The sequence below is a fragment of the Leucopleurus acutus genome, assembly GCF_964270905.1.
Source record: "Leucopleurus acutus genome assembly, chromosome: 6".
Lineage (NCBI taxonomy): Eukaryota > Metazoa > Chordata > Mammalia > Artiodactyla > Delphinidae > Leucopleurus > Leucopleurus acutus.
Window position 1 is genome coordinate 70254410 of NC_139149.1, and position 21412 is coordinate 70275821.

Here is a 21412-nt window from a genome sequence, read left to right on the forward strand (position 1 = left end):
TATCTTTTTCTTGTTACTTGAGTTTTAAGTGTTCTACCTAAAAAGGCTTTAATCAAGGTCATAGAGATTTATTCTTTTGTTTTCTTCTAAGACTTTATAATTTTAGCTCTTACATTATGGTCTATGATCTATTTTTAGTTAATTGTTGTGTATGATGTAAGATAGAGGTACTCCTTCACTGATTTGCACGTGAATATCTGGTAGTTCGCTTTCTTGAAAAAACTTTTTTTCTCCACTGAATTGTTTTTGCACCCTTGTAGAAAATCAAGGTAAGGAAGTCTCCCTCTATTCTTAGTCTGGGTAGTATACTTATGATGAAGAAGTATGGAATTTTGTCAAATACTTGTTCTGCATTTATTGAGATGATCTTGTGCTTTTTGTCATTTATTCTGTTAAAATGATGTATTACACTGATTGGTTTATGATGATAAACCACTCTTACATTCCTGAGATATATCCTAGTACTTGGTCATAGTGTCCAATACATTTTATATCTTACTTGATTCTGTTTACTTACAGTTTGTTGGGGAATTTTACATCTATATTCCTAAGAAATATTGGTCTGTACTTTTCTTTGATGTCTTTGTCTGGTATAGGATCTGAGTGATACTGGCCTCATGCAGTAATTTGGGAAGTTTTCACTTCTCTTCTATTTTCTGGAAGTTTGTGAAGAAGTGGTGTTAATTCTTTCAATGTTTAGTAACCTTCACCAGGAGAACCATCGGAGTCTGGGCTTTTCTTTGTTCATTGTTTGAAAATTACTAATTAATCTCTTTATATGTTTTACATATATCCAGATTTTCTATTTCTTCTTGAGTGAGTTGTAGCAGTTTGTGCCTTCATGAGATTTGTCCATTTCAGCAAAGTTACCTAATATGTTGACATATTGAATGACTTTGTAAACTTTAATATTTCTGTAAACTGATAGTGATGTCTTCTCTTTCATTCCCGATTTAGTAATTTGATCCTCTTCTCCATTTTCTTGGTAAATCTAGCTAAAAGTTTGCCAATTTCATTGATTTTTTTTTCAAAGGACTAACTTTTGGGGGGGTTTTGTCTATGATTTATCTATTTTCTATTTTCTTAGTTCTGCATGAATCTTTCCTGTTTCCTCATATCTGTCTGGTTTAACATTTTTCTCCCTTACAGCCTCTTGTTTTTTCTTTAGAAAACATAGGACGGTTTGTAATTATTTTATATCTTTGTAATTTTGTGCTTATTTTCTTCTTTATTGTTCATCCAACCCCACCAGATTGTAAGCTCCATGAAGACAAGGACCACATATAACTTTTTCTCCATTTTTCATCATTTCAGTGAGAGGAAAAGTCAAAATACTAAGGAATAGACTGGAGTAAAAGATTTCATTGCTCTTTTCTTCACAACAAATGTAATACTAAGCAATATTTCTTAATTCATCTTCTTCCAGACCTCTGATAGTTTGGGGCCTCAAGATCTCATTGCTGCTTGGTAAGCAAAAGCTGGCAAAGAGAAAAGGTTACCTATACCTTGCAATTCAGTCCCTGTAGTCAAAATGGGGAGAAGTTCTGACCCTTCCATTACACAGGTCAGAAATTGTGAGTCTTTGGTAACACAATCACAGCTCTCTTAACTCACTGGGGACATTATGGGGTAAGTGTCCTATTTTTCTAAGATGGAAACCTAGCAGATAAACTAGCAGAATTTCTTAAAAAAAAAAAAAGTAAAAAGAAAAACAAGTACCTTGTTTTTTCAGGCATTTCATACCTTCTTTCTGCTTTATAACTATTTTCTTTTCTTTAAAACGTCTTCATAACTATTATGTTATATAGTCTATTGCCTTGACAAAAGCATTGTGTTCTTGTTTACTTTTCTTGTAAGTTGACAAGAGGCAAAGTTTATTGGTTCTCTCTGCCTCACTTTAAGAGGAAAATTTATTACTTGTGGTTGTTGGAAAATATTCAGGGATGCTGTTGAGGAGGAGAGTACCTCATAGTATAGGCATTTAGTAAATATTTGTTTAGTGAATGAATAACTGAGAGCCCTTTGGAGCTATGTAACTAGGGAGACATAATGACCTTTGAAAAATCCTTTTACATCTCTAGATTTGTGTCTTCCTCTTTAAAATAAAGAGATTGGGTCATATAATAGTAACATTACTTAATGATTTGCTCATCAAAGCATTGCTTTCAGTGTTTTTCCCTTCTAATTTAAAAACATAAAACTGTAAAATCATGCTCTACTGAGGAAGACACATGATGAAATTTTTTGAAGATGATACATTGATATAAAAGGAAAATAAAACTTAAGCATATGAGCTATCCATTCATTCTGCTTGCAAAAAAAATGCTGGATGCAACAGAACCCAAAGATGAGGAAGCAGTTAGCTCCTCTCTGTTACTTCCCCTCCCTTGAACTGTAATTATTATGACACATTTTCTGTCCATTGACAATAGAATGAATTAAGTTTGAAACCATAGTCAAAAAAATGATTTTCACTTATATATATTGAATTATCTTAAGGATACATTTTCACTTTAAAAATTACCTTGAAGAAAGAAGTGTTGAGGGAGTTATTATATATTACCTGCCCAGATGGCTCTAATCAATTTCTTTTTCCAGTTTAAAACTTCTGATGTCTTCCCGTTGTCTATAGAACAAAGATCTTCTGTATTATCATGACATACAAGCCTTCCCAGCCTCAGACCAGGGGGTCTCCCCAGTTTTGTTTCTGAGTATTTCTTCACAAACTCTCTGCAGCTCTCAACAACTTGCCATTTCCAGCACACTCCAGGAATTTTCAGCTTCATGTCTTAATTCCTACTGTTCCTTCTGACAAATGTTCTCCTCCTGAGTTGGAGTCTGTTAATTCTTTAAAGTTCCACTTGCTGCCATCTCTTTTCATTCTTCCCTGATTTTTTTTTTTTTTTTTTTTGCCTTGTTGAGTTACATGAATGATTTCTCTCTCATTTGTGGTCTGATAGTAGTTATGGCATGGCATTATAACCATCTCCCCGGATTTTCTCCTACCCTACTAGTTTGCTGAGAAAGGAACAATCTGGTTTTCATATTTGCATTCCACACCTTCTTTTGTTCTTAACACATAGCAGGTACTCAATTTTTTTTTGGTGTTAAATTGAACCGCATACCTTCAGGCTTATAAATTAATGGTCAGGGCTTCAAAGCTAGGATAACCAGATGCGGTTTTAAATCTTAATGTTGCTACCCAGTACCTCTGAAATTTGGAAGAGCTGCTTAATCTCTTTGTGTCTCCCTCCCCTAATCTATAAATTAGGAGGAACAATACCTATCCTGGAGGATTTTCACAAGGAATAATTCAGAAATGCCTAGCATGGTTCTTACCACACTGTAGTTGTTTAATAACAGTGAAATATCTCCTGGGGAAAGAAAACAAGGACAGACAATGAGTGACAGTGTGGCAGAGCCTGTTCTTCATGGGATGCCTGTTACTGAAAACAAGGAGCTTCCTAAGCAGGGGCAGCCACCCAGGCCAGAAATCCATCCATGTTCACAAAGCTGGGGGAGCTGCTTGTGCACACATCCAGTTACAGACACTGGGGAATAATTCATGGCGGGCAAGATGTAGAGTCAGTGCTTCAGAGAGAAAAGTAATAAGTAGAGTTGATTTATAGTGGGGATTTATGGTTAAAATCAGTGACTATATACATTAATTCTATAGAACTTTTAGATGGAGTCCTCAAAGTAAGATTTGATAAACTCATTCTTTATAAATTATTTAAGTATAAATATATGATAGAATTGTGTTATTAAAATCAATGTGACTTTTGATCTTAGAATCGAAATTTTTTTTTAACCTATAGGTTTTGTGACACAGGCTGTCACCATCTCTGCTTGAGCAATTGTAAAACTGTTTTAACAAGCTTCCCTACTCCCAATCTCTCTTCTTAATTATCATAAGTAACCCAAACAACTGACAACTCCTTAGTGTGCCACACACTTTGTGATCATGCTTTTACCTCCCTCTCCGTGCTTTTTTTTAATACAGTCTGCCTAGTACTTTAAACCCTAATAGTGTCCTCCTGCTTTTGTTCCCTGACCTCAGCAAGTTTGTTCAAGCCTCTGTGACTATGTACATTGTATCTCTTTTTGCGGGGAACCTCTTCAGACATTTCTTTTCTTAGATAATTGCTACTGCTTCTTTGCAGCTCAGTTCAGTTGTCACCTTCTCCAGAAGCCTCCCTTGACCCTGAAGTACTCCAAAGGATCCTGTGAAATCTTTACCATAGCACTTAATGTTACTAGGTTGACGCCATCTCTTTATGTGGCCCTCTAGCTCACTAGCTCTCATATTCCTCTATTCCAGGAACCCTGTTTATCCTTCTTCGTAAGCAAAGAATCTAGCATACTCCTTGGTAAACAGTAGGTCAAGCACAGAACTGGGTGATCACCTCTGTGTCCTGAATAATATAGCTTATGAGGTAATTACCTAATTCAGTCTCCAAATTATACCATATTCTCCAGCCTTAGTTTGACTTATTTTAATGTTTCTTATGGTTACATCAGATATAATAATTTATTTTCTTTTAGAAATAGTATTCACTTCACATTTCATATTGACTACCATTCTCATATTGTTTTTTCAGACTTCTATGATTTTTCAGTCTGATAGTCTTGGTATTTAAAAAGAGAAGGTTAAAATTGTTTGTGGCACATACTAATATAATAAAAGATATAATCCTAGTAGTGACTGTTCCTAAAGACAGAGAGAGACAGAGACAGAGAGAGCTAGGTTGATAGCAATTTTCTACAGAAAGATTTAATATTCTAAAATGTTGTAAATTAGAAAAAACAAAAATGGTCTGAAGAAAAAAAGTATGTTATGTACTTTTCATGTAGAATTTCCTTGTAAATACTTACTTGTATTTGAATGTCATCTATGCATTTAAAAAAAAAGGTTGTAGTTAAAAGCTCAGAGCATATTTTACAAGATATAAAAACATTGGTACATTTATGGGGTGCCTGGGACATCTGACTCTGCTCTAATCACAGCAGCGGAGGCCTCCACAGTGGCTTTGGTCATGATGCGAGTTATTATCCTTAGTATGCTCACCAGGGCCTTTGGGAGCCTGCCCGGGGAAGAACAGCAGGAAAAAGCTGGGCAGACGGTTCCGTGGGCAGCGGAGCCCTAGCAGCAGACATTTCTGGAGGCAGGACTGGGTAGTGGAGAAAAAGAGTATGCCTGATCACACAGGAGGTCCTCTATGGGGGGCATTTCCAGGGAGTCAAGGCTACCGAAATAGCAGGTAGGAGTTTAAAACAAAAATACGTTTTTATTACTGTTCTTACGATCCCATTTTTAGTCCTAGAGTACAGTCATTTGGGCAATCATGAATTGTGCCGCTTTTTGTTATTATAACACATTATCATGAGCTTCCATCATTATAGCACAACACTGGAGCCAGTTTGCCTATGTTCAAATTGATTGCACATAGATTCAATCGATCTGCCTATGTTCAAATTCAGATTTTGCCACCCACTTACTGTATGACCTTGGGCAGGTTCTTAAATTCTGTGTGTCCCAGTGCCTTCATCTGTGAGTCAGCAATAATAGTAGGACCAAACACATTAAGTTGTGAGAATTACATGATGTGATATGTACGAAGTACCCTGAAGTGAGCCTGGCATGCAGTAAGTAATATAGAAATATTCACGGTTATTAGTATTGTGATTATTTATTCTGAAGATATCTCCGGAAAGTTTCTCTATTTTGTTAATTGAATTTTTCTTCCACAAAGTCATATCAAAGGATAGACTATCCTGGAATATATAAGTTCATATTCTCATTAAATATAATTTATAACATTTTGATATTCTTTCTCTTTGCCTTATTCAAATGGCTTGTCCTAGCATGAGTATGAACCCTACAGACACCTTTATCAAATTACAGCCATAAACAGCAGCATGGGATTTTTAAAATAAAAAACAGAGGCATTATCTCAATGGTAGAAAAATTTCAATATTGACTAGGGAATTCACTATTTGTTCTTAAAATGCACTCATATTTTCTAGAAATTGAATATATCAAAAACATTGTTTTCATAGTTTTTTTCCCCTATATTAGAAAACTAGAGTATAAACTTTACCCAGTGAGGGATGAATCCACCTGGCTTAAGGTTTTATGCAGGTTACATGGTCACTTCCTTCCCCATTTCTTACATTGTTCAGAGCATTGATCATTGAAGAATCATATCCTTCTCATTTTGTTATTCAAACTATCGTTCTCATATTTTAAGTATATATGCTCACTAAATAATTCAAGTAGTATTAAATGTTTTGCATTATCATGTTTAAATTTTAATTAAATTTGTATTTTAACAAAATATACTTTCTTCTTACATTTTTAATTTCTTTTAAAATCTGTGTTTCACAAATATCTTTTTGCTGTTTTAATTCTTTTAGGCCACTATTGATTCCTCCTAACAGAAAACAATGTCAGGCATGGAAAGAAAGTTCGTGGGTAGCTCAGCAAAAGCCAACAAAATCAGACTCACCACTGCATGGTATGAGATTGCAGGCCAATTATCCTTACCCTTCTAGTCTTGCTTTCATCATATGTAAAATGGGGCTAATAATATTCACCTGAGGATTAATATTGTCAGGCCTGAGATAATCTGAGTGTAGTGCTCATTTGAGGCAATCAATACATGTTAATGTCCTTCCCTTCTCCACCCAAATTTTAGTTGTAAGTTTTTCAAGTTAAAATGCTGCTCTTTGCAAAATGTCCCTTTTCTTTTGGATACCTGAAACATATGATTATTTTCAAATGGGCTTTCCCTGCTGTGCTAACAATGTATCAAATCCACAGAATATCACTCCCATTCGGAGTTCAAGACAAAGCAGAATTAACCACAGGGGCAGAGGCCGCTGGCACTAATGGGAGAGACGGCAGGTCTCCATATATTGTTCCTCTTATTATGGAGGCTATGGTTGCATTATGATCTTTGCAAGACATCTGGGGAACTCCTCTGATGGGACACCTACAGTGTTATGCTTGCTTTTTGAGAAAATATTTTCTAAAAATGCATGAGGCTAAAAGTTTCGAAGACTATTATTTTACCTTATTTTGTTCTCAGCAAGGCAGTTTCATTTTGTAGCCAGGAAATGAAAAAAAGGAAAGAAAGAACTGTATGACTTTAGGAAGAAGTAGAACTAGTCTAAAATTAATTAAGTATCCATCTTTTTCATTTTTTGAAATCTGCGGTTTATACATATCTGTATGCAATATACACATATACATACACTCTTAAGAGCTCTTCTTATTTCCTCTTTTCCATGTGACCATCTTTTAAAGTAATGTACCTTTTAACAAATATGCAAAACTTCTTAGATCTTCCACTCCCAAAATGCAGTACAATTAGAATTTGTACATATTAGAAAATATACAAATTTCTCATCTAATCCAAAAGAATTCATAATATCATCTTGGCCTCTAAGTAGCCTTGTTGAATTTAGTCATGGACCCTTCCAGTTCAGGTTACTAGAGGGAGACTGGCTATCTTTACTGAATGTGTGTTACAAGCTTCAGGGGTACTTTGAATTTTAAAATGTTTATCATTTCCTTTCAATTTTATTATTATGTAATAATAAAACCATAGTTCTGAATTTTTTGATCTATTGTATAATGCTATGTTTAAAGTAGCTAACAATGAAAACAGAAAAAAACCTGACATATAGGAAAACATTATAATTGAAAGAAATTAAATCTGAGTAACAGAAAATATTAAATGGCTCATATCTAGGCTCTAGGGAATTTGTCTTGGTGAAAAACTCGAGAACAATTCCAATGATTCAACAAAATGGTCATCTCAGAAATGAGGAGCTAATCTCTTTCCCTTTATTTATTTTATTTATTTATTTTTTTTGCGGTACATGGGCCTCTCACTGTTGTGGCCTCTCCCATTGTGGAGCACAGGCTCCAGACGTGCAGGCTCAGCGGCCATGGCTCACGGGCCCAGCCGCTCCACGGCATGTGGGATCTTCCCGGACCGGGGCACGAACCCGTGTCCTCTAGCATCGGCAGGTGGACCCTCAACCACTGCGCCACCAGTGAAGCCCCCTCTTTCCCTTTTAAAGAAAGAGACTCAGAATATCTACTTCTTACCTTCCAGTCACTCATTGTTGTGGAAGAACTTGGCTTCCGTCTCCATCACCCAGCTGGAACCATTCTCTTCTGTATCCTTCATATCATCAGTCAAAATCTCTTGTGGTGCTGTCTCACATCTTTCAGTGCCTTCGCATCATCTCTGCCCTGGTTGCTACTCTTTTCGTTAAGGATTTTACTTTTTCCCATCTGGAAAATACTATCCTAACGTCCAGTCTTAACTTCATACTTCTTTCATTCTCTACTTTGTAGTCATATCTGTTTCCTAAATGCAAATCTGATCAGCTTATTTCCTTGCTTAAAAATCTTTACTAACTTCCCATCAGCTTTTATAAACATTCAGATTTATTAGCATACATAGAAGTAAGATGTCTTCATGATCTGACCTCTGCCTCACCTTTCTATTGTTGCCACCAATTATAGTTCCTGCTGCACACCAGCACCAAATTCTCCAGCCACACCAAGTGGCTTGCAATTTTTCAAAATTCTAATATTTCATGGCTCTATATATAATTATTTTTCTGGAATATATAATACACTGCATCCTTCTTTCATCCACTGACACCTATTCAGTTTTCAATGAATTAGGCATTATTTGAAAGACTCTACTTATGCCCTCAGTGGAAGAATTTGCCTACCACTGTGCACCCACAATAACCTTCTTTAGAAGTCTAAATTATTATAAAACTTATATATATGTATATCATAATAAACAAAAGCTGTCCTCCTTTGGCATCTTCATCATAATGGTGTTAATAGAAAACAGATTTCTTTTACACATATTGTGTCTCTAGGATGTACATAATACCTACAGGCACTCCATAAATAATTGTTGAATGAAGGGACTTATGTTTTACACTATCTGAAATTAGTTTTAGCTAAAAACTAGGCAGATATTTTTACCTCTGGGTGCATCATTTCTTCTCTCTATTGCAAAAGACCAAAGAATGAGCCATAACTTCATATAGAATTGACGGTGTTGATTTATATTAGTGTTACAAATCATTCTTCAGAAAATTATTGCATAGAATGCACTGAATTTTGCACAGGTGATTAGATAGCAAAGATTATGAGTATTAATCACAGTAGAAAACTAATATGTGTGTTTTGGGTATTTCAAACATGTTTTTTTTCTATCCAGTCAAATAGTGTACACCACTAACATGGTTCAAGACTATAAATGATATGTACAACCTCCAAAAATACAGTTTATTCATTCATTTATTAAAGAAATGTTTTTTAAACACCTGTTTGTCCTAGGCATTCTTTTAGGCATTGGGGATATGGCAATGAACAAAGAATATAAAGATCCTGCCTTCATAGAATGTATAATGGTGAGAAATTACAACAGATACATAATGTAATTACAAGTAGTGAATATATACATAAATGTATGTATATGCATACATATGTTTGTAATATATGTATAGTGTTATATATATATATATAGTGCCGGGTGTAAATGCCCTCTGGAAACTGCCATGGGCCGGTACTCAAAGGGATTTGTTAGATAAATAGCATAGCTCCCTGACTCCATGAATACAAAACTCTGAGGTTTGTGTTCTCCACTAGGGTCCAGAGTTTCCAACATGAACAAGCTTCATTTCCCTCTGTAGCAACCTCCTTCATAACACAATCTTTACTGACTTCCACTCCTTAACTTTTATCCTGAGTCTTTATATTTAAAGCAGCTTTCTTGTAGACGATACATAGCCTGTTTTTTTATCCACTGTGACAGTTTTTGTCTTATAATCGATGTAATTAAAGTGATTATTGATATAATTGATGTAATAACTACCATGTTTGTCATCGTTTTCTATTTGTTAAATTTGTTCTTTGTTTCTCTCTCTCCTGGTCTTTTTCTGCCTTTTCAGGTTTTAATTGAACAATGTATATGATTTAATTTTATCTCCTCTCAGTGTATCAACTATACTTCATTTTAACACTTTTTTAGTGCTCTATCTGGAGTTTATAACATACATATTTACTAATCTAAGTCCACCTTTACATACCACTATACCATTTCACATGTAGTGTAGGTGCCTTTTAAGAGAGTATTCCTATTCCCCTGTCCTTTCTGACATTGCTGTGATTCATTTTACTTATTTATATGCTAGAACTACCCAATTCAGTTTTGGTATTATTGTTTCAAAAACAAAGTTAACTTTTAAGTAAATTTAGATATATCCATTTTACCTTAATTTATTCCTACTATAACACTTTTCCTATATACTTTTTTTCCTGAGGTACTCCCTTCAATGTTTCTTACAGGGAAGATTTGTTGATGGTGAATTTGATGAGTTTTTGTTTATCTGATAAAGGCAAAATATGAAGATTTTCTCTTTGTCTTTCTGCTGTATAAATATGATATGTCTAGGTGTTTGTTGTTGTATTGTTATTTATATCCTTTTGGTGTTCTCTGAGCTTCCTAAATCTGTAATTTGGCATCTGCTGTTAATTAGGAAAAATTTCACCCATTTTTGCTTCAAATATTTCTTCTGCTCCATTCTCTCTCTCTTCTCCTTCTGATATTTCAAATACACTTATGTTATACCTTGTGATATTATCCCATAGTTCTTGGATGTCCTTCTGTTCTGGTTTCTTCTTTCCTTCCTTCCTCTTTGCATTTCAATTTGGTAAGATTATATTGGCACATCTTCAAGTTCACTTTCCTCAACTGTACCACGTCTACTGATGAGTCCACTGAAAGTATTCTTCATTTCAGTTAGAATGTTTTTTTTTTTAATATAGCAGGTTTAGAGTGTTTTTTATTTCTAACATTTTCCTTTGATTCTTTCACAGAATTCCCATTTCTTTGTTTACATAACCCATCTACTCTTGCATGTTGTCTACTTTTCCATTAGAGACCTTAATGCATTAATCAGAGTTCTTTTGAATTCCTCAATAATTCCAACATCTAGGTAGTATCTGAGATCCAAGACTTGTTCTAGTGCTTGTTTTTTCCCTTCAGACTGTTTTTTCTTATCTTTTAAGATGATTTGTAATTTTTTATTGAAAGCTAGACATGTATCAAGTAATAGGTCCTGAGATAAATAGATGTTTATTGTGAATATTTCTATTAATCTGTCTAAGCGTTGGACTGTGTCTGTTTTCTGTAGTTATAAGCCCAAGAGGCCTGAAGTTCCTCCACTGCCCTTGATTGTATGTGCCTGTTTAATTTTCTACTCTTCTGTATACACCTCCTCAGAGAGAGTATCCTGCCATCTTTTCAGAGCTAATCCACTATTACACTGGAGCCCTATAGCTGGGTTGGTGAAGTGTGAGAGAGAGGGAGTATTCCTAAACCTTTTGATTAGACATTAATTCTTTAAGATGTCTATGTCTCAGAGCTGTGACCATCGTATGTGGTTCTCCTATGGTAAAGCTTTTTTCTTTTCTCTCACCCCAGGCCCCCCATTCCATCTTTCAGCTATAGAATTCTCACTCTGTTTTCTCAAAGCCATGACCTGTGCCCCTACAACTTATGTGAGACAGAAAGATTGTAGGGAGAGTACATTCCTTTCTTGGATGGAATAAGGTCTTTCAATTGAGATGTGGAAATACTCTGTCCTTTGGGAGTAGTCTTCAGTTATAGAGAAGGTTCTTGGCTTATTTCACAACAGTTATTCTTCCCATTCACCTTCCAGGGACACAAGGGACACTTTCTCAAATTACCATCATGAAAACCTGGTGGAGTTCATGAAAGGAAAGCCTGTTTGGTGGTCCCTATAAGATTGCAGTCACCAAGAGTTTCTTTCTCACACCAGGTTTCTGTCTCACACACTGTATAATCAGCCCATGGAAATTCATCAAAGTTAACATTTAAGAGTTCCTAGCAGCTCATGGCTCAGCAGCTTCTGAGCCAAGTAAGCAGATGCTAGTTGCTCTATCTCTGAATGTGACTGTCTCTTCAGATTTCGAAGTGGTATTTTGCCCTGTGGCTTCGGTTCTTTGACAGTTCCAAGAAAAATAATTGATTTTCATTTTCCATAGATTATTCTTATTGTGAGGACAAGAGCAATGACTTTCAAGCTCTGTACATGTCAGAGCTGAAACCAGAAATCTTTATCAACTTCTACTATTGTTTCCTGAGATCTCAAATAAACCCCTTGATCTCACCTCTTTGTCTCGGTGTCTATTTCTGGGAGAACCGAAGTTAGGAAAATCACTGGGACAATTTACTAGAGAAACTGCTCTGTCTTCCTTTAGATTACTCTCACAACTGAGACATAACGTATGCACCAGGCCACCATTCCATGTCTTTCTTCTACCTCTCAGAGAAAATAGCTGTTGCCTGTCAATTCAAGAGATTTCTAAAATGAACAAAGTACTCTAAATTACTACCACTCATATTCTACACTGGGACCCTTTGTGGAATCTACTGATATAGAAGTCCCTTGGAATTTTATATATATGAATGACATTATATCTATCTATCTCTATATCTATATTTGAACTGGAGTACTACGCACCTTAGCTAGCGTTCAGCTTCAGTACACCTGATATACATTTTCTGCCTCAAAATGAGATCCCCCACGGCCTTGCTTTCTGCACAGGGAGACAGCAGAGTGATGTTAACTTTCAGCCAACTATTAAAGCATGCTGTCCCTCAGATTTCTCCCAATATGAATAGAAAATTCTAACTCAGACTTCTGGTATTGTCTCAAGTTGTACTAAATACTAGCTTAAATTAACCAGAGGGTCTAAAAGTATAGCCATAGGCCAGGGCTTCCAGTAGGATCCATGGATGGAAAAGAAACAGATGCCTCCAAAGAGACATTGTCTTGATGAGAAGGAGGATAGCCAAGTGAGATAGACAAGATTATACTTTGACTGAGGCTTGGGGATCCATACTTCTTTTACCTGAACAGGTTCTAAGGTTAGAAATCATACTGTTTATCCAGTGGTTGTTATCAGCTAAATAATCACAGCATGGAAGTAGATAAAACCTTATGAATGAACCCTCTTGCCTTGAAACTATTGTAATTCTAAAAGAAGTTGTCAATTTTGAAAAACAGTTTTATTTGCTCCCATTCTTATAAACGTGGACATTAAAATATACATTGTCCTTGCTGTTAGGTTGTACTTGAGTTAGCTCACCAGAGCTGTCTCTAGGGATATGCTGTTCAATACACAGCGTTTTTAGTAGTCAGTCTCTGCCTTCACCTTTGATGGTGGTATAGATGAGTTTGCATTTCTGTGGAATCCTTGGAAAAACCTTACACTTAAACGCACATTTTAAACTATAATTCTGTTCATTGCACTTGTGACTTTTGATAAAATTGTGACTTTCTGACTTAACCCTTAGTTGTCTCTCTATTCCTTAGAATTTTCTTGTTATCCATTCCTTAGCCTTTGAGGTAATAGAGCCTAGCCCTTCAGAACAGAATGACATATATTTTTTGAGACAATAGCATAGAGCTTTATCACCCAGAAAGTGGTTACCCTCTTGCCTAATAGGGAAAGGATTTAAACCAGATAATAATAACATCAGGGGGCTTCCCTGGTGGCACAGTGGTTGAGAGTCCACCTGCTGATGCAGGGGACACGGGTTCGTGCCCCGGTCCGGGAAGATCCCACATGCCCGTGAGCCATGGCCACTGAGCCTGCACGTCCAGAGCCTGTGCTCCACAACAGGAGAGGCCACAACAGTGAGAGGCCCACGTACCGCAAATAATAATAATAATATCAGTTTTTCCACATGCTTCATTTGTACTCTATCTCTCCCTTATTGTTAATATAGCTTTCAGACTCCAGGGCCCAAAGGTGTTCTATAACTGTTTTCTTCCTGAATAAACTTTCTCCTCTTAACATTAAAAAGAAAGATAAAAGAGGGAAAAAATACAGAATAATGTGTTTGTCTTCTAGAAGGATGATAAGGGAAGTCATCTTTGAGGAAAGAACATTTTAGTAGAGATCTGCCAGAAGTGAATGAGTGCTTCATGCAAACATCTGGTATAAGAACATTCCAGGGAAAGTAACAAGTCCAAGGGTCAAAGTGAATGTATAATTAAGAATGTTTCAAAAACTTTAAGGAAATAAAGGTGGCTAAAGTAAAGTGAGAGAGAGAGAAAGAATGATAGAAGATGATGACAGAGATGTAGTGTAAGTAACACATAGAGTAGAACTTGTAGGTCATTGTAAAAATATTTTTTCTGATAATGATGATGTACTATTAGGGAACTTCAAACTGAAAAATGATATCATCTAAAATTATTCTAGAAAATGTATCTTGTCAGAAAGACATTCATAGAAAGTACCAGAAAAACTGGTAATCTTCTCTCAGTTCATCTTAAAAGTCAAGTCCAGGACAAAGACGACTATACAAGTAGTTTATTTATTTGGGGAATGATCCCAGGGAGCAGAACTGAAGTTCCCGAAAAGTAGAACAGATAAGAAAAGCTAATATAAGGATATACTTACTGTTTGCCACTAGTGCAAGTAACAGGTGCTCTGTCTCACTGGGAATCTCTGTGGAATCTTAGAAATGTGTCTCAGAAGTGTCTGCCTGGTAGACAAAGGGGGAAATAATTTATCCTTGAGTTCTTACCCTCCACAGTGGTCGAGTGTGGACCTAAATGGTATTAACTCCTCAGCATTCCTGGGTGGTACATTTATTAGTGCTGAGTGGGAATCCACAAGCTCCCATATCATGAGTCAGAGAAGCCCGTTGATGGTAAGGGAAAGATGCCTCAACACAGCCTGGGGTAAACTGCAGTCAAGTGGTACCACATGAGGCTGCTGGAGAATATCTCAGAACCTGTCACTTTGGTAATAACTGGAACAAGAGATACAGCCCAGAAGATGTGCAGTATTTTATAGAATGTGTAGACTATGGATTTCCGGTTGAAATGTCTTCTATCTCGATATCCTCTTAAGAGAACAGTTTTGTGATCTCTTCCTTGATTAATCTTTTCATTACAATCAAATTTTAACAAAGACTTTTCTTTTTCGCTTTCTCTCTTTAGAGAAACTATAATGAAATTTATCCTGCATATAAATCACAAGGATGCTTTTATTCTTGATGGAGCAATAGGAGAGTCAGAGACAGAGGCAGAAGAAGAGAGATTTTCCAAAGTATTTTAAGTGTTAATTACATACAAATATTTTTTAGCATTGAAAATAATTATATACTAACAGTGCCCAATCTATTTATATCTTTGCAATTTTAGCTACTTTAAATAGAGTATTTCTAGCAGAAATATTGGGTGTAATATATGATTACAACTACTATTTAGCAATGATCATTTATATGTAATTTGGTATTAGCTCTAAAGATGTCCCCTAAATGACTGGGTACCACAAGCCCAAACATGAGCTCAGCTACTTTAATAATAGTGTATCTCTAGTGCTGCTGGTTTCTGTTATATTTGTTTTTCATACACATGCAAAGCAAAAAAAGGGCAGTGCTAATATTCTTTATTTATTATTATTTGTCAAGTGTCTGGCAGTGCTGAGCTCTGTTAAAAGCTCTGGACACATCACAGTCAGGAAAGCAGGTGTGAATTGCTGCCCTCCTGGAGCTCACAGTCCTCAGGGAAGGTTACTCAATGGCACCGAGTTATGGCTGACTTTTAAGAGAGGCTGACCATCATTTGACGCGATATGTTATGCTGATGCCAACATGAAATGCATCATTTTGGAAAAGAAAGTTTTCTCCCTTCAAAGTTCTACTTCGATACTATTCATTTTGTTTTTTGGTTTTTTTGTTTTGTTTTGTTTTTTTCAGTACGCGGGCTTCTCACTGCTGTGGCCTCTCCCGTTGCGGAGCACAGGCTCCGGACGCGCAGGCTCAGCGGCCATGGCTCACGGGCCCAGCCGCTCCGCGGCCTGTGGGATCTTCCCGGACCGGGGCATGAACCCGTGTCCCCTGCAACGGCAGGCGGACTCTCAACCACTGCACCACCAGGAAAGCCCTATTCATTTTAAATATAGGGTAGATGGAATGGCCCTGTGACTGTGGATAAACCATTAACTTCTTTTCAATTTGCTGTTCTGCAAAAATTATTGCACTGCACAGTTGCTAAGGTTGCATATTAAAAGATTCTTGACTTTATAACTTTGGAATTACATACTGCTTTCCTGAAAATAAGGATTCAAACTTTACTGCTTTTAGATATATGTAAAATGTGATGGGTTTGGATGACTTGACCAGCTACAAGAAGTTCACCCCTTCTTCACTCTCTGCCATCATACTCAGTGGAGCATTCGGAAGTGTGTACATAACTGAACAGAATGCGTTTGCCTGATAGAGGGGGAAAATTTGAGGTTGAGGAGGATATATGAGCAGCTGTGTTCCTCTTTCATCTTATTCAAATGTATTTCTTACCTTCTGCAGGGGGATGGCTGTGTTGAATATGTGTATATTGTGCTTTACAATACCAGTCCATGCTTCTTTCAACACCATCCACAGTGGAGAAGGAGAGGGGCCAGGGGACACTGGGCATGTCAGCCTAGCGAGGGCTAATTTTGTCTACATACAAACTTAAAAAATGTTTTTCTTGGCATTGAAAGCCTTGGTTCCTAAGCCCCTTCTCCCCCTTCACCCACACAACAGCTACCCTTTCCTCATCTTCCAGGATCCTCCAGTTTACAAACATTTTTTTAAGTGTATAATCAATGATGGTACATATGACTCTTTTCCTTATGACACATTCAATAACCAGTCCTTCTATTCTACTAATGTTTTCTAGAACACAGCCCTTACTTCTTCCTGCAGTTTATATCAAGTTGAAAGTTCTAACCTAAAAATGATTCTTACTGTGAAATTATTTGCAACCTTAACTTCAACTATGCCATGTTTCTTTTAATATCTTAGCAGAAGATACAGAGATAAAGCAAGAGGGCAAACACATGCCAAAATATTAACAATAATTTCATTAAAGTGAAGGCTTTATAAGAGTTTGTTGTCATCTTCTTGTAATGTTTCTATAGTTCTGAACATTTTTCAGAATGTGAGGTATAATCAAAAAAATTCAGAAAACTAAAATACAATGAGGATTAAAACAAAGAGAGGGAAGACCTATAGCACAAAAGAGACTAAGAATCATATGAGATGACGGTAACATATGGGCATTATTTGAACAAACTATTTTAAAATATTAGAAAATTAGAGTTATTTGAACACACTGACTGGATATTTGATGATAGTAAGGAATGGTTGTGGGACTTTGTTTGTTTAGGTCTGATACTGATTTCATGATGATATTTTTTAAAAGTTCTTCTATTTTAGAGATACATACTGAAAGATGTACAGAAAACATTGTATGAATTTAGGAATGTCTTTAAAAATTATCTGAGGCAGGGGAAAGGATATGAGGTAGGAGAGGATAAAATGAAAGAAAGTTGACCCTAAGGTGATAATTGTTGAAGCTGAGTGATGGGTATGTGGGGGTTATTATACTGTACTCTCTACTTTGTTTTCTGCTTAAAAATTTAAACATAATGGAGTGCTATGGATCAGATTATTTGGGTTCAAATATGAGCTGCACATTTATTCATTATATATCTTTGAGCTAGATATTGAACTTTCCTGTGATTTAGTACTCTCACCTGTAAAATGAGGAAATGTCTAGAATACACACCTCTATTATTTTAATCATGATTGAATGAGTTAATACATACAAACTCTTAATCGGTGACTGACCCTAAACAAGCACTGCATAAATGTCAGCTATTATTTTTAGATTTGTTTTTCTCTTTCAAATCTAGGCTAAGGCTAATGCTTTTGAAGAATGCAATTTACCTAAGAATCTCAGTTTGCTTTCCTCAAAATTTTCCCACTTTTGTGGAATGAAAAATTAAGAAACAATTATTGCTTCTCTGGACGAATATCAATCTTAGGAAGACAAAATAAACCCCCAAAAAACCCCTTACACCAAAATAAGAAATAACCAAAAATTTAGAGAGAGGAAGTAGCTTAACTGTAATTATAAGTAATGGGGAGAATCAACTAGTTTGCAAAGAAATTACTATTCTAAAATATTGTTTTGAAAGCTAATTCTGCTTTGAACCAAAGACTGTTGCCATTATAATAAACTCACATTGATTAGAATTTTATCCCTGCTTTGTATGCTTTAGCAATGAAATCATAGTACTTAATTATTGTTTCATTTAAATTGGATAATCCACAAAGTATTATTTTGAAGATTTTGTAAAAATTCAGTAAGCAGTTTAGATCTATAAGACTCATTTTCATCTTTTTAAACTAACTTTTTTTAAACATATTGGATGCAATCAAAAAGAATAATGGGGAATATTTCACAAATCTGCTGAGAAATGGTAAATTTTTCAAATTGACAACTCATATATGAACAATTTGAACGATTTTGCAATTTATCACCTCTTGCTGTGCAGTTGATAAAACTAATCAAAGATAATGACGAATCACTGTCTTTAAAGTGAGAAAATGGGCCATGTATGTACAGACTATGGCAAATGCATTACTACAAGGTATACTACAAGTTATACATATGAATGATGGTGTACATTATATGATGTGTACACAAATATATAGCACAATAAAGTAAGGAAAGTATTAACCATTTATTAAATTACAATTAGTAAACCACTTTCAAATTTTGTAGAAGCAATTTAAACATTCAAACTATGAGTTCTTTCTAGCCTGTATATTTAGTGAGAGGACGATTGTCATTGACATAGAGAAGACTGTGCCGTTTCATCTCCAAATCCTTGTGCCTGAACAAGTGAGTGTCTTATGGTAGCACATAAGAGGCCGGAATATGTAGTTATTTTGAATTTTAAAGAAGTTGAGCATGAGACAATATGTAAATTAGAAACATAATATATTCTAAGGTAGGGATTGAAGTTTAGGTTTTCTTTATATCAGCACTTCAGTGAAAGACTTGGACAGTGTTTCAACATGTAATATTTATTCATGTCTGGCAACATCAACATTTAAGGAAGCATGAAATAGCAAGTAAATTTAGATTTAAGAAAACCTAAGACCTACAAACATTTTGCTATTTTATGCTTTGTAAATGAAAGCTAATGATAATCACTGCATTTTTCATATTTTCAGGAGTTTGATTGTATAGTCATCTTTATTTACTATCAGCATGATGAAAGCCATCTGTTATACAGTTTAAGTCTTTTCAGCTTAGGTAAATAACTTGCAGAAAAGAATCTCATTTTCCAAAGACTAGAGAATTTTTAAAAGTTCAACCAAAATTGATATGGGTCAAGATGAAAACGTTAGTCAAATGAAAGCTACTTGGGATGAATAAGTTGCAAACAAGCAAACAAAAAAACCAATCTTGAATATTTACATACCAATATGGACCTCTTCATAAAAGACATATTTTAGATGTTGTTCAGGATTTTAAACTTTTATGTTAGCTAAGTCATTGCCAGAAATCGACAGTTGAATCAACAGCTATATGAGTTTCATATTTTTTTCTGTGCTAACATAGCACAGGAACTTGTTTAAGCAAGGGCTTCTATTTCTTTCTGTGATCTGTTTTTCCTCTCCATATTTCTACTATTCTTTCATCATTTATTTTGACTTCTTCTGTTAATCTTTAATTTTCTTTAACTGATAATTTCTCCTAATTTGGTTTGCTGCTATTTGCTTTATTTTTCTCTTTCTCGGTTATATTATTTTTAATTTTAATTACTATACTAAAGTTGCAACTGTCAGAAGAAAGGAAACTCAGAGGAAAACTAATTGCTTCCTTCCTTGAAATTTTATTTTTCAGGATTATGCTGAGAAGGAGAACAGCATAGCAAAAGCTCTGGAAGATCTGAAGGCCAATTTTTACTGTGAACTCTGTGACAAGCAGTACTATAAGCATCAGGAGTTTGACAATCACATTAATTCATATGACCATGCCCACAAGCAGGTAAGAAAGAGGTATCAAAAAACCTCTAATATTTCTGAACTTTTGTAATAATTTGAATTGTGTAGACTGTATGAATATAATATTTTTTCTTTGCTCTGCAGTTTTTAAAGATGTCAATCTGGGGTGATAATTTGATGACTTACAATGAAAGACATTTTTTAAAAAGCACCAAAAGTAAAGTCAGAAGTAAATAACCAATATAAAGAAATACCATTCAGTTGCCTTTTAGTAACAGACAGTAATTTGAAAATTACATTCTTCAGGTGGTGATCCTCTATATTTCAAATTTATTAATTTCAAAATATGTTAATCAACTAAAGATATTGACCAGATATAAATGATTTTATTCATAGTTCTTTATGGAAGGCATTTCCCATTTAAACTACCATAAACGTATGAGAAGCAAGTTTTGGTATGGTAAAACCAATCTAGGGTTACTGATTAAATAAATATGTATATGATTTAGTTTATTTTAATACTATTTCATTTCCCTATTGGTTGAAAATCCAAGATTGATTTTTTTCAACACTCTATGTAAAGATTAGTTTAAAATAGTGACATCAGAAGTGACATTAATAATATAGATTCTGTTTTTCTCATATGCTGTACTTATATCAATGCAACTGCATACATTGTTTAGCTTACCTGACATGATTCAGTATGCTTAGTTATTGTCAACTTATAAATACTTTCCTTTTTAGCCATCACTCACAAAAATCATCCAAATGTCATTTTGGTATTAATTAAAGGTACATTTTTTACCCATGAACTTACACTAACTTTCCATTAACATTTACCATAAGTATGAAAGAGTAGGGGGAAATGATTACATTAATTACTTATGGACCAATGACATGTATTTTCTTTTGTTGTCAGTTTTTCCATTCTGTCATACCAACAAAACTGTGCTTGGGGAGGCTGTTGCAGGGAGAACATTACCCTCTGCTTACATATGTCACTGATTAATGCTGACTAAATTTAATGATCTGCCCTTGCGTTTCTTTTCCTGGTAGTAGACCCACAGGCACACCGGTTAATGAAAAGGTTTTGATGGAAATATCATTTCTTTTCTTACATAAAAACACATTCATGTAAGTATATCATTGCTTGATTTGAACATTAAATCCATCAGGAAATAGTATTGATTTCATTCTATGGTAACTTTCATGTGCTTTATAAAAAGATTCTGGAATGCTGTTACCGATGTGGTAACTCTAAGAAAGTTGTTCCTCTGATTTTTCCTAATATCTTCCTGTATTCCTTACAAGAGTGCAAAGATGGAGTGTTATTTTATCAGCAAGGTATTAAAATGCATTTATAATTTCTTTTTGGCTTCACTCATGAATAAACATTTCCTATTAGCAACTAAAAACAAACATATGTATGTTTCATGGTGTAAACTAGGTATTTGGAAATGTGTGTGTATGTATAC

General features: G+C 35.1%; 1 protein-coding gene across 1 annotated transcript in view; it reads left to right on the plus strand.

Moving 5' to 3' along the window:
* ZNF804A (zinc finger protein 804A) overlaps positions 1–21412 on the plus strand; it is a gene marked incomplete at both ends in the record, with an annotated part of 313643 nt that overhangs the window by 228856 nt on the left and 63375 nt on the right. The window contains one exon of the mRNA XM_082840784.1: positions 19837–19980. Within this exon, the coding sequence (XP_082696910.1) occupies positions 19837–19980 (144 nt within the window). The remainder of the gene's footprint in view (positions 1–19836; positions 19981–21412) is intronic.